Genomic DNA, 13,101 nt, shown 5'->3' on the forward strand with positions numbered 1-13,101 from the left:
CCTGCCCACCTCCAAGGGGCCCTAATGAGGACAACCTTTTTTTAAAGGTGACTCTGAATAAATGTCCTTTGCAAGAGATGAAACAGCAGGCCTTTTTAAAGAATTTCTTTGAACATATCCAGGTCAGACTGGGATCCAGCTGAGTGAAAAAAATCAGTTTTTGGGTGGTGCCTTCCAGCACCTGGACAGGACCTAACTGGTTTTTGTTTCACCAAACAACAACAACGAAGGACCAGGAGGGCTGTGAGATAGCAGAGCAGTTAAGGCACATGCCTAGCATATACTTACCCACTTATTCCATTCCCAGCATCACATATTCCCCAACCACCACCTGGTGTGGCCCTTTGTCTCAGATATCTGAAGGTTTATAGCATTAAATCAGGACCCACAGATCACAGAGAACAGAAAATGCAAGTGAATGTTAAAACTGCAGCTGTGTAAACAGTATGGGAAAATAGTGACAGCAGGTATCAGAAAGAAATAGGTGAAGATAGTAGAGGGTAGAGTTTATAAGAGAGAGAAGAGAGGAATAGAGTGGTAGAGAGAGAAGAGGAAGAGTAGAGCAGGGAAAAGAAGAGAAGGTAAACAGAGGACAGAGGGAAAAGAAGAAAGAAATTTAGAGGCGCTAAATGACAAAGAAGATCTCCTCCAGGAGGTCTAACTACAAATAATTTATGAAAGAGAGAACTGAGTAAACCGAGGAACATAATAATTTCCTAGAATGGAAGCACTTGAACTGCCATATTGGGAAGGGATCATTGACCAATAGCATGGATTGACCAATAGCAGCTCTACATCAATACACACAGGAAATTTCAGTACCTTGGGAGCAAATAAAGAACATCCAGTCATTTCCAGATGAAAGAAAATGGTTGGGGCCAGAAAGATAGTAGAGTCACAAAGCCAACCTGAGTCCCATCCCTGACACTACATATGGAAGAAAGAAAAGAAAAGAAAAGAAAAGAAAAGAAAAGAAAAGAAAAGAAAAGACAAGACTGGCTGGCACCAGATAATCTCCTCATCGCCATGGTCCAGAGTCACATGTCCTCTCTCCCCGAAGGGAGCATAACACAACACATGCCATATTCATGCTGCCCGACCCCTCGCCAGGATGCTTCATTCGGGGCGTCCCAGAGAGGGGTGGGTGAGACCCCTCCCCGTCCCAACGGACCCAGCCCTGGCAACCAAAAACCTCCAGAACTCAACCGCCACCCTGCTCATGGCCACTCGCCACACGCTCGGGCTGAGCCTCACCCAGGAGTGAGGTCTCATCCAACTCATACCACACACTACCCGTACTCCAAGAGTAGTGCACCACATTTGATGGGGTTTAAAGTAGGAGGAAACCAATCTTAGAGAGAAAAACGTTTTTTTACATACATATGTTAGCACACAAGGCTCAACCTTTAACAACAGATTAGTGATCTCTTATGGCCCCTAGGTGAAATACAACAGTTTTAACACGCTTTCCTCTAAGGAAACTTTTTTGTAGCATTTTCAGCAGTTTTTCATAACAACACAAAATAAGTTATTTCTGTTCCACTTTGGGGGCAGGCGTTGGGGTTCAGGATGGAACTATGTGAAATATGGTGGTGGGAAGGTGTAATGGTGGTGGGATTGGTGTTCAAATATTAAATGTGATCAAATATTGTGAACTACTTTATAAAATTAAAAAATAATTTAATTTAGAAAAAAGAAAGTAAAAAAGAGCAGGAGAAAGAGACAGAGAAAAAGAGCAAGAGAAATTTCTATTCTTGTAAGGTGGAGTTCATGCACAATTCAATCAGCTAATCAGTGGCTGAATAAATAGCAGTACTCCCACATAAAAAAAAGAGAAATTTCTATTCTAAAGAAAAACTATTTCCAAATCTAAACTTCAGCAAAAGTTTCAATAAAGCACTACAGTGGAATAAAGGCATTCGAGACCTAACAAATAAATAAAAGCAAATACCTTTCTTCCATATTTTCCTTTTACTCCAAAGTTACTATAGCATCCACTCCTCTAAAGCAAAGAAATAAATCAAGAAGGAGAAAACAGGTCTGAGAAAACTGGAGAGATTCAAGACACAAGTTCATGAAGTAAGATCCCCCTGGTGACACCAAGAATCAGTTGAGCTATAGGCATGGGAGGCAGCCAGCCAGAGAGGGACAGGTCTGTCTGGAGATGAAGGAAGGAAGAGGAAAATGATGCCATACTTTATGTGAATGAAATAATTGAGACATTTGTCAACTGGGAGAGAGTTTGGGGTTCAGTTTGTAACGAGTAGATGAAATAAAAATACATGTAAGAAAAGTAAATCAGTCAATTAAATTTTAGCTCTGCTGTGTACGCACATCAAGCAATGTAAATTCTGACTACTGGGCTAACCAAAAAAGATCACTTACTATATTGGAGGATGTGGAGCTGGGCTGTTTATGTTAGGAAAGATGGGAAGGGGAGATAAAAATCAAATTTTCCTTAGTAGGGTTCAAGAAAAAAGGTCCAAGCTAGAAAATAAAGAAAGATGGAGGTTATCTGGAGCAATGAAGATAAGTATGAAAGGAATAAGTGTAAGAACTGGAAGTGCTTCCCCTCAGGGGAAGGGGAAATTTAAAAGAATAACCTACTGCTATTTGTCTTAAAGTTGAAGGAATTCATTGTGTGTGTGTGTGTGTGTGTGTGTGTGTGTGTGTGTGTGTGTGTTGGGGGTTGTACCTGGTAGTGCTTAGGGGCTACTCCAAGCTTGGTATGCAGAGTCTGTGCTCGGGATTCGGGGATCAGGCAGTGATGGGGGGGAAGGGTCAACCCAGGGCCCCAGCATGCAAAGCATATTCTCCGGTCCTTTGAGCTGTTTCCTGGCCCTAATTTTTTATTGTGTATTTTAACCATCTGGGTTTTTTGGTTAGCTTATTTCAATGACTCTCAATGAACACCCCATTTAACTTGGGTCTAGGTCATGTACCACCAAAGATCTAGTATATGAACCTCTTCTAGATGTCCCAGAGCTATCAGCAGCCCAGAATTTATGTGTTATATTATTTACTCGTATTATTTACAGTCTGGTATTTCCAGACTGTAGGCAGGCAGTTAAATTTGAATTTCAGACCCATGTGAAGAAAAGGCTGGTGCTTACTAATTCTCTTGGGAGCTTTGTTTTTCTCACCTGGAATGAGGTAAAGACTGATAAGTCCCTGGGAGCGATGGCACATCGGAGAGGGTGTCTGCCTTGCACGCGGCTGGCTGACCCGGGTTTGATCCCCAGCATCCCATATGGTCCCCTGAGCACCGCCAGGGGTGATTCCTGAGTGCAGAGCCAGGAGTAACACCTGAGCATCACTGGGTGTGACCCAAAAACAAAACAAAAAAAAAAAAACAAAAAAGACTGATAAGTCCTCTCACCATTTGTCACCCCTGCACTGTGGAGGAATTTCTGTTAAACTCCCTCCCAGTGAGAAAGGTTCTAGAAGGTCTGATGAGACTCTGGTCCAGGATAAGTATGAATGAAGATTAACCTTCCGATTCCCAAGGACAATAAGGCTTCTCAGCAAGTGTTTCTATGAGTCTCTCTCTGGATGTTATTTTCTCTCTCTTTAAAAATCTTATCATTTCTTGATTGCTTTTAAGTATTTCGTTTTCATTCTTCTTTCTTTCTTTCTTTCTTTCTTTCTTTCTTTTCTAAGCTTAGTTCTGCATTTAAATGAATGGCATATTAGATCAAGCTTCTTTAGATATTGTAAAGTGTCTGGTGATCCATGGCTATAGTTGCAAATTGTTGATCCTGTAAATGCCTACCACTTTAAATCCTAAGCTTCCCCACTGCTTGTACACTTAGGTATCAGTCTATAGGTCGGGCTCACATTATCAGTTCATTTGCATATCCCTGCTTCATAATATAGCACTCCTCTATGTTGGAGGGGGACTATCAAAAGCCCACTTTTGAAGTAGGAGGGTCAGAATAAAAAACACTGGTGATAAGCGCGTACCAGCTGTGGGGAGGAGCGCAATGTCAGGAAGGGAAGAAGCATTTAGGAATCTGGAGTGTGCCAACAACACAGCTTACTCAGCGGGTAAGGCATTTGGTTTTGCATGCAGCCTAGCCGGGTTCGAACCCGGGCACCCCATATGATCTCCTGAGGCCCCTCATGAGTGATCCCTGAGCACAGAGCCAGGAATAGCCGCTGAGCGCCGCCGGGTGTGCACCCTCCAACCCCCCTCCCACTCACCCCCCGCCAAAAAAAAACCCACAAAAATCACAAAAGGAACTTACCGACATTTTAAAGGCAAGGCGCCTTCTGGAAAGACCTGCAGCGTGCACTCTCACCGCTGGGGGGCGCGGCAGGGCCGTCTAGGGTCGGGCAGAGGAGCCCTGGGTTCCCTGGGCGTGCTTGCTGGTGGTTCCCTGCTGGGGCCCTGGGCACGAGCCCGGGTAATCGGACACAGGGCTTGGTGAGCGCCTGGGGATGGCTGTACGCAGGAATGGGGCCCGCAGCCCCTCCGGACACCGCCCCCAGCCTTGTGAGCTGAACTCAAAGCCCAGAGCCAGGGCACCGTGGAGCGGACGGGGTGGCCCCGACCCACAGCTGCCTAACGTGTCCTTCACCCCAAGGACCGGCACACCCACCATCCCTCCCCTGCACAAACCCGGCTTTTTCTGAAGGCTACAGGCTGCTCTCCTACTCAGAGGAACCCCAGGGTGGGCAAGGTGAGGGTGGGGTTCGGGGGATGCACAGGCAGGCATCCTCACTCGTGCTGGAATCCCAAACGCGGGACAAGAGCAACAAAGAGAGTGGAGGGTAATAAGGTGGATGATGGTGGCCTGTTCAAACGGCCCCTTAGGTGCACCGAACCACGGAGGGGATATGTCCTCTGCTCCCACTTGTGACCCGTGGAAATAGGCCTAGGGTGGCTGGCCCTGGTCACCTCTGTCACATGGATGGACGCAGGTACCAGACACAGCCTTCCCCAGAACCCCCCCCCCCCATGAGGTATCATCCCTTCATACCTCACACAGGGACCCTGGGCAGAGAGTGGACAGTCCCTAGGCCTTCCCAGGGCTCTTCACCCTGCTGGTTACTCCTGCGGAACTCTGCCTTGGTGCAGGGGACCAAGACACTCCTGGCGGCATCTGTCCAGTGAGAGGCTCCCTCCTGCAGCCCTTCTGGCTCATGCCTGCAAAGTGAGACGGGCCCAGGGTCCTTTCCAGTCATCTGTCATCAGAGGCTACAGGGCACTGCACCCGAGTGCAGGTGCTCAAGAAAGGACTGGACTCTCCGGTGACACAAGCAAATAAGCTGCGTGAGGAAGAGGGAGACATGAACCCAACCCGAGGAGCTTGGGAATTGATTAGAACCACATCTCCACAGGATGCTGTAAAGAAAATCCAGGTGGACCGAAAATCCAGGTGGACCGGGAGTGATGCCTACCAGGTTGGGCTGGAGTGGGCTCCCCTGGGGAAATATTTAACCCCTACCAGCTTTCCAGCCAGCTCCTGCCTGTCTGGGTTTTGTGCATCATTCTTCCACTTGACCTTCAGCTCTAAGAGGGCTGGGCTGAGTTTGCTTCTCCTGGTACCCGGCACAGTCTGAACTCTCGCTGTTCTAAATAATTTGTGCAATTTTATGCATAAAAGATTTTTCTCTCACTATTCCTCTCTCTCTCTTTCTCTCTCTCTCTCTCCCTCTCATTAAGAAAAGCTGTCCAATTCTCTAATGGATCCAACCCTTGGAAGGACAGGTTCAGAGCAAACCTTCACTGCAGGTCAGAGAACAGAAGCCACGCTGAACTCTCTGCACAGCGCACGCTCCTTTCCCATCTCTCAAATCTCTCAAACCCGGACAGCCTTCTCAGGAGGGAGCCCCCACCTCTCAGAAGCTGGGGCTGGGGTGCCTATCTTGGAGGAAGATCCTCTCACCCCTCCAGTTTTATTCCCTACTTTTTTTTTCTTTTTGGGTCACACCTGGCGATGCACAGAGGTTACTCCTGGCTCTGCACTCAGGAATTACTCCTGGCGGTGCTCAGGGGACCATATGGGATGCTAGGAATCAACCCGCGTGCAAGGCAAACGCCCTACCTGCTGTGCTATCATTCCAGCCCTCTACTTCCTATTCCGCGCCCCATCCCCAGCACCGATTGCCGCAGATATGAAAATGCAAAACTAAAAAAAAAAATGCAAAACTGACCAGAAGCGGCGGGCACCTTTGTTTCGTCTTTATTTGCGGATATAATTATGCACCGCACTCTAAATTAGAGATAGATTTTTTTTTTCTGATATACATTTCATCTTATTCACCACGAGCACACCACACGCACAGGAGCACAGTTCCACAACCTGATAAATTGCACAAGATGAGTTTGGATTCCTGAAATCCGGCAGGCAAACCGGCCCCTAACCCCTGCCTCGGCTTCTCGCCTACCCGCGGTCCCCCTCAGGCGATCGCCCGCCCGCGGGGAACGACGCCCCGGCCTACCTTTCCGCGGCAGGGTGGACGGGTCTGGGGAGTAATGGGAAGCGCTCTTGCTGGAAAGGGCTGGACGCTGCGGGTTCCGCCGAGCACTGGATGGCTATGAGATGTCCCCCCTCCCCCAAGGTCAAGTTTCTGCGCCTGCGACTGCGCCCCCCTCTCCCTTCCCTCCCCACCCCCCTCCCCCTCGGTGACTGGGGACCAAAGTGTCGGGCCCCCTCCTGGAAGGACAGAATACCGGGACCGCCGGTGCGCCCCCGCCTCCCGCGGAAACCTGGGTGTTGCGTAAAAGAAAGGACAACAGAAACGCAGACGCGATGGATTGGAGATCCCGAAGCCCTCCCACCCTCCCCATGCCCAAGAACCAGGAGCGGGGGAACCCGAGGTGTTGAAAGCTTGGCTTCCCAAGCGCGGCGGCGGCGTGGTGGGCGGCGGGGCGCACGGGGCTGGTGGGGGCGGGTTGGGGAGCCCGAGGGGAGGTGGAGTCGGGGGTGCCCGGGGGCGCGGCCAGCCGCCGCGCGCGCGCGCCCTAGTCCTCCGCGTTGGTTCGGTAGGCCTCGATGAGGCCCTCGAGCGAGTGTATGAAGCCGGACACGCTGCAGATGCCGCCGATGACGAAGATGGCCACGTCGAAGAAGACCTGGTGCCACAAGAGCTTGCGCCAGAGCAGGCGCAGGTGGAAGAGGCTGGGCAGCAGGAAGCAGAGGCCGGCGCCCGTCAGGCTGCCCGTGAGGCCCATGAGCAGCGCAAAGTGCGGCACGTAGATGGCCATGAGCAGCGTGAAGACCACCAGCGCGCAGCGCAGCGTCAAGCCCCAGGATTTGAGGCGCCCGTCGCCGCCGTAGCAGGCGGGGAAGAAGGCGCGGGCGCCCTCCTGGAAGAGCGACTTCTCCAGCACCTCGACGGCCGCGAAGAAGGGCAGCGGGTAGGACAGCAGCGCCTTGGCCACCAGGAAGATGTTGACCACGGCGCGGATGGAGCCCGGCAGGTTGTCGGTGATGACCTCCTTGGTCTCATCGGCCCAGGTGAGGTAGGCGACGAGGGCGAAGAGGCCTTTGAGCACGCAGGCGGCGATGTGCGTCCAGTTCATCATGCAGTGGAACTCGCTGGGCTGCTGCATGTTGCCCTCCAGCGAGGGCAGGAAGATCTGCGACGTGTAGCTGAACACGATGATGCCGATGGAGATGGGGAACTTCTTGACGTCGATGTAGAACTTGACCTTCTCCCAGGCCCAGTCGCGCGCCCGCGAGAGGCAGTAGGCGATGACCAGGATGTTGATGACGAAGTGGGCCAAAGTGCACAGCAGGCTGAACTTGGACACGGCCTTGAGGTTCTTCAGGAAGGCGCAGGGCAGCAGCACGGCCGTGGCGATGATGGACCAGGACTTCTGCGACACCGGCAGCCCCGGGAAGCTGTTGTACATGAGGTTGCCGCTCACCACCACGTACAGGATGCAGGTCATCACCAGCTCGATGATCTGCGCCACGTTCACCACGCGGCCGCCCAGAGTGGGGAAGCGCGGGGCGCAGCAGGCGTTGGCGATGGCCACGTAGGAGTCCCGCACGCGCACCACCTCGCCGTCCTCGTTCTCCTCGTACAGGCACGCGATGAGGATCTTGCCCGTGTAGCAGCACACCACGGCGGCGAAGATGATCAGGAACAGCCCCAGGTAGCCGCCGTGCAGGATGGCGTAGGGCAGACCCAGCACGAACATCCCCTGCAGAGCGGGAGAGGCAAGCAGACCCGGGCGCGCTCAGTTGGGGAGGCCGCGGGAAGAGGGGGCCGGGGGCGCAGGGATTCTAGCTAGAACCTGAAGGGGGCGCTAAGGAGAGCGAGAAGGCGGCCTAAGCGGCGGGGAAGGGCAGCCGCATAGAGAACTTGGGAGTTGAGTCAGAGATGGAGAATGAGGTGTCAAAGGAGGAGGAGGAATGGTCGGCGGAATTTTTTTTTTTACTATTTTTTTAATTTTTTTTACTTTTTAATTGGCATTTGAGTGGATGAGCTGGGAGGTGGGGTTACGGCATGAAGCCCAGAAGGGTACATGCTTTCCGATGCTAGGGCTTTCCGATGCTAGGAAGAGGGGGCGCGGGATTTAAGGTGGGGCTGGAAGAGAGAGCAGGGAAGCTAAGGAAGGAACGCAAGTGACTAAGGACCACGTGAGAGCTGGAACGGTTCAGGAGGTTGAGGAGGGTCAGGTGATGGGGTAGGGAGTGAGAGGGGCTGAGTGGGGGGGTCAGTGAGGCAAGAACGGACCAAAAGCGGGGTGCACTTTTAGGGGTTGAGGCCAGAGACGCAGGGAGGAGAGAGGCAGGTTTGGAACTAGGGTGGAGTTAGGTCAGAGAACCCCGTCACGCACTCCCCACTCCCGTCCCATCCCCCACCCCAGTAGGAGAGGGGTCAGCAAGCCAGAAGAGGGCTACACCCCATTACAAGATAACCCTAGTCTGAAGCTGCAGAGCCTCGTGACGTGCAGAGCTGCCTCCGGAGGGGTTGGCAGCCACCGGAGAAAAGAAAGAGAACGAAATCTGGGCATCCTGGGCCCCGAGGGTCTCCTGCTCGCCCGCCTGTCCATCTGCGCTCCAGGCCTGTGGAATGCAGCCCTCAAAGGCATCCCTGGAGAAGGCCTGGGTGGGGCAGTGTGGGCTGGCGTGGTCCCCCACTCCCCGGCTCCTCAGGGGAGCAGTTTCGGAGCTGGAGTGAGGGGGGGCGCTCGTGTCAGGCTGCTCAGTGCTCACCCCCTGAGGAGTCAGGGGGGTTCTCCCAGGAGCGGGAGGAAGTCCCTCGCCTTCTGCTCCCTGGAACCCTCGTTCTGTGCCTCAATGGACCCCATGCATTACGAGTACGGTGGAAGGGGGGGCAGCCTGAAGGGTCCGGGGCAAGGCGGGGGTGTCTAGGGTGGAGACCACCTCTAACTAAAGAGCTGCAGCCCGTGGGCCTCCACCTGCCCCAAGGGTCGTTGTGCTGAGTCCAAACCCGCTCCCAACGGAACTGGCGCCGCCTGGTGGGGGAAGGGGTGTTGAGAGGAAGGGTGGAGAGGTGTCAGGGCCTGGAGACCAAAGGCGGATGGAAACCTCTAGAGGCGGGACACACTGCACAGGAGACAGGATGGGGAGTGCTAAGAGGGACAAGTCAGTGCTCAGGCATCCTGGAGCAGCCACCGATCACATGTGCTAGTGTGGGCACAGGTGTGTGCCTGTGGGTGCTGCCCCCAGGTCCCCAACACCCCAGGGTGAGGGCGGGCTCTGGTCTGCTCAGTGCTGCGTGATCTGTGTTCCGCGGGCTCTCTGGTGCTTGGGTGTACAGGTATGTGGCGCTGTGTGGGTGCAGGGCGAGGGGTGTAGGGAGGTGCCTGGGATGATCCCTGGGGTCTATATATAGTGGCGTGTTGCCTGCACCTGTGCCGTGTTTGTGCGGGGAGGGGGACTGCGGGTCTGCGTGCATGCGTCAGGGGCCTCGTAGCTCAGAGGTTTCCTCTTCCAGAAAATGCTCTTAGCGACTCCCTCCCCGTATTCCAGCAACCCGGTTCCCTCCAAAGCTGCATTTCTTTCTTCACCCTTCCTCTCTTTGGCCAGGCCTGGGGGCTGCGTCTCCGACCCAACCTCAGCCCCCACAGGAGCCGGGATAGACTGCGGACCCCGGCGAGGAAGCGTGCCGCACTGACGCCCGGTGGGGGAGGTGGGGTTGGGATCCTGGGTCAGGGCTGCGAGGGATGGAGGGAAGGGGAGACCCGGGAAGGGGCTGCGGACTCCGTCGGGGGTGGGGTGGGGGGAGCCTTGGGCGCAGAGCTACAGGAGATGCGAGTGGGATGCGAGAGGCCGCCTGGGAATCCCGCGCTCGCTCACCTGGATCGCGTTGGTCACGTTCCAGCCGGCCTCCCACGCCGTGATCTTGGGCTTGTCCTGGCCCCCGAACTCGCCCCCGGCCCCTAGCGCCTGGTCCTTGGAGCCCGAGGGCGGCAGGGGCGCGCCGCCCCCGCGCTGGTAGTGGATGTCTCCTTCGACGGGCGCTTCGCCGCCCTCGTCGGCGCCGCCGAGCTCGCCCTCGGCCTTCAGGATGTCCATCTGCAGGCCCTGCCGGTGCTCAAAGTCGAGGTCGTCGCAGTGCGCGAAGCCCACCGCCTCCTCATCGGTGGCCGCCTGGAAGCCCATCCTAGCGAACATGCCGCTCACCTTGGCCTGGGACTTGTGGGACACCGACGTGGCCACATTGGACAGCTTGCTGCGGAGCAGGGTGGCCATGGCGGCGGCGGGGCCCGCGGGAAGGACACGCGGGGCTCTGGGCGCGGGGGCCGCGCGGCGGGGCGGCGGGGGCCGGGGGGCGGCGAGGCCGCTGTCTTCGCTCGCTCTGCCCGCGGCGCCCCGGGGCGCTCTGTCTCATGACCCTCCGGCCGGCCTGGTGGGGGGCTCTCCGGGGGGCCCCGAGCCGGCGGGCGGCGGGGCTGGCGGAGCGGCGGCGGCGGCGGCGAGTGCACTGCGGAGCTGCCGCGGGGCGCGGGCTGCGGAGGGCGGCGGCGGCGGCGGCGTCAGAGCCGCTACGCGGGGCTGGCGCGGCGCCCCCACCCTTGCGCAGCCCAGTGCGCGCCCGCCCCTCGCAATCCGACGGGCGCGCGGCGGGGCGGGGTGCGGGGTGCAGGGGTTGGTGGGGGGAGCGAGGGAAACGCCGGGGGCGAGAGCCGCGAGGAGGGGGCGAGGAGGAGAGAAGGGGCGGCCAGGGGGTCTCGGGAGCGTGGGGATAAGGGGGCCGGGGAAGGGCGCCCGTGGGAAGGCGGCGGCGGGCGGGCGCGCGGAGGAGGGGGGTCCGGGGGGAGGCGGGGTGGGCGCTGGAGTGCTGCATTTCTTGGGGAGGTGCTAAGCTCGGCTCCTGGCCCTTCCCACCTCCCCGCGGCAGGGAGGGAGGGGCCCCGGGCGTGTGGATTCTCGCCGTCCCGCGTCCCATCGTCCCCGCTCCAGAGTCGGGGCTGCCTTTCCGCTCGCAGCTCCTCCGGCCAAGGTCTGAGACCGGCGTCCACGAAGGCGGCAGAACGGTTACCTGTCTCGGGCGGCGACGCAGGTGTCGTCTGAGCATCGAGCCGTTGTCCCCGGCAGTCGCCACTCGCGCTTCAACCGGACGCCAGCACCCTCCCCGAAGGCGGCAGTGCCGGGCCCGGACGGCTCTCGGGATGCCCCAGCGCGGTCCCCCGGCCACCAAGCCGGTCTCCGCCCGTCCAGGGAGGATGCGCTTCTCTGCGCGACGCGCGCCTCATCCGCTCTTCGCTCTTCGCGTACGTGCAGAACGGAGGCGAAAGGTTGGCTTTTTGCTTTCTTTTCGTTTGCGGGGAGTCTGGAAAAAGGCAGGACTTTTTGAGGGCCTCTCTGTGAAGGCCGGCGGGCGAACGCCCTCTGGACGCTGGGAGATGCTGTCCGACGCCGGGGAAACGCGGTCTCGGTCCCGGAGCTGGAGCGCTCGGGTCCGGCTCTCCCCATCGCCCGCGCACGCCGCCAACACCCGAACTGTTTCTGCTGAACGCGGGGCGTGTGTCTGCGCAGGACTGAGAGAGAGAGCGAGACCCCCGAGACAAAGCCCGATCCTGTATCAGACGTCGCCAAGGGCTGGATCCGAGCGCCCTGGCTCCGAGGCGGGGTCGACGAACCGCGTTCATCCTGTAAGCGATTCGTTTGGTGCGTGCTTGAGCTCCTCTATGTGCGCGCGGCGCTGGTGTGCTGGGTTGCATGTTTCGCTGCGTTCGAATCGGGGTGCTGGCGGGAGTCCCGTGGACACCGTGTCTTGCTCGCTCGGTCGGGCGCCACCGACTCTTTCCAGCAGTAAACCTCGAGGACCCCTTGTTCTCAGAGTAGGTGGCGGGGACCGTGAGGTGGGCGATAAGCAGCAGAAAATGGAAAGAAAGGAGTTTCCAGTCTTCCTCTCGGGGAGAATCCCAATATCCCACTGCTGTATTCCTAGATTAGCTCAGCTCAGCGCACAAGTAGGGCGGCCTGAGGGCTCTGGTCAGGGAGATGGAACTGCCAGGACAAGCCTGTCCCCCCACCCCCACCCCACCCCCTCTGCCCACCCCCCACCACGCTGGCATTTCCCGCTGTGGAAACTTCAGGTGGGGACTCTCACACAGATGCTTCTAATCCTTCCCCAGGCACCCTCCATCCAGAATGTGTCTGGCAGAAACGTTCCCCTAAACTGAAGTGAACCCTCTCGCCCCTTGCTAAGACAAAAGTAAAACCCTCCCCCAAACACTTTCCATAACGGGACCCAGAACAAAGACAAGAAAAAAGACCTTTCCTGTCAACAGAGATCTCCCTCTTTCCCGAAGACACTTACCTTCCCCTCGGGAGACCCTCCCCCTTCCCCCAACCTATAGGTCCTGGCAGGGAAGATGGCATCCCTGGGGATTTGGAGCACAAAGATCTCTCTCTCCCCATCCCCTCTCCTCTGCTCCTGGCAGAATTTCTAGGCTCCCATAGGTGATCTGGGCTGAGACCTGAATGCCCTCATGACCCCTCTGCCCATTTTACGGCAGACTGAACATGGCCATGGTCCCTCCTTTGATACATGAATCGGTTGCAAATATTGGTCACTGCTCAGTCCTGTGGATTTTATAGGGTTCCAAAGTGATTACCCTCTCTTCAAGCCTTTTCCTTTCCCAGTTCACTGCTGTGGGTCCTGAGG

The 13,101-nt window shown here is 56.4% G+C and overlaps 1 protein-coding gene across 1 annotated transcript; it reads right to left on the reverse strand.

Annotated features, from left to right (window-relative positions):
* Window positions 1-6,909: 6,909 nt before the first annotated feature.
* Window positions 6,910-11,029, reverse strand: SLC32A1 (solute carrier family 32 member 1). Its single transcript, XM_056121900.1, has 2 exons — window positions 10,284-11,029; window positions 6,910-8,158 (listed from the first exon to the last, which is right to left on the reverse strand). The coding sequence occupies exons 1-2, from the start codon at window positions 10,677-10,679 to the stop codon at window positions 6,971-6,973; spliced, it is 1,584 nt and encodes a 527-aa protein (XP_055977875.1). The 5' UTR covers window positions 10,680-11,029; the 3' UTR covers window positions 6,910-6,970.
* Window positions 11,030-13,101: the final 2,072 nt, after the last annotated feature.

The sequence above is a fragment of the Sorex fumeus genome, unplaced genomic scaffold, assembly GCF_029834395.1.
Source record: "Sorex fumeus unplaced genomic scaffold, SorFum_2.1 ptg000044l, whole genome shotgun sequence".
NCBI classification, from domain to species: Eukaryota; Metazoa; Chordata; class Mammalia; order Eulipotyphla; family Soricidae; genus Sorex; species Sorex fumeus.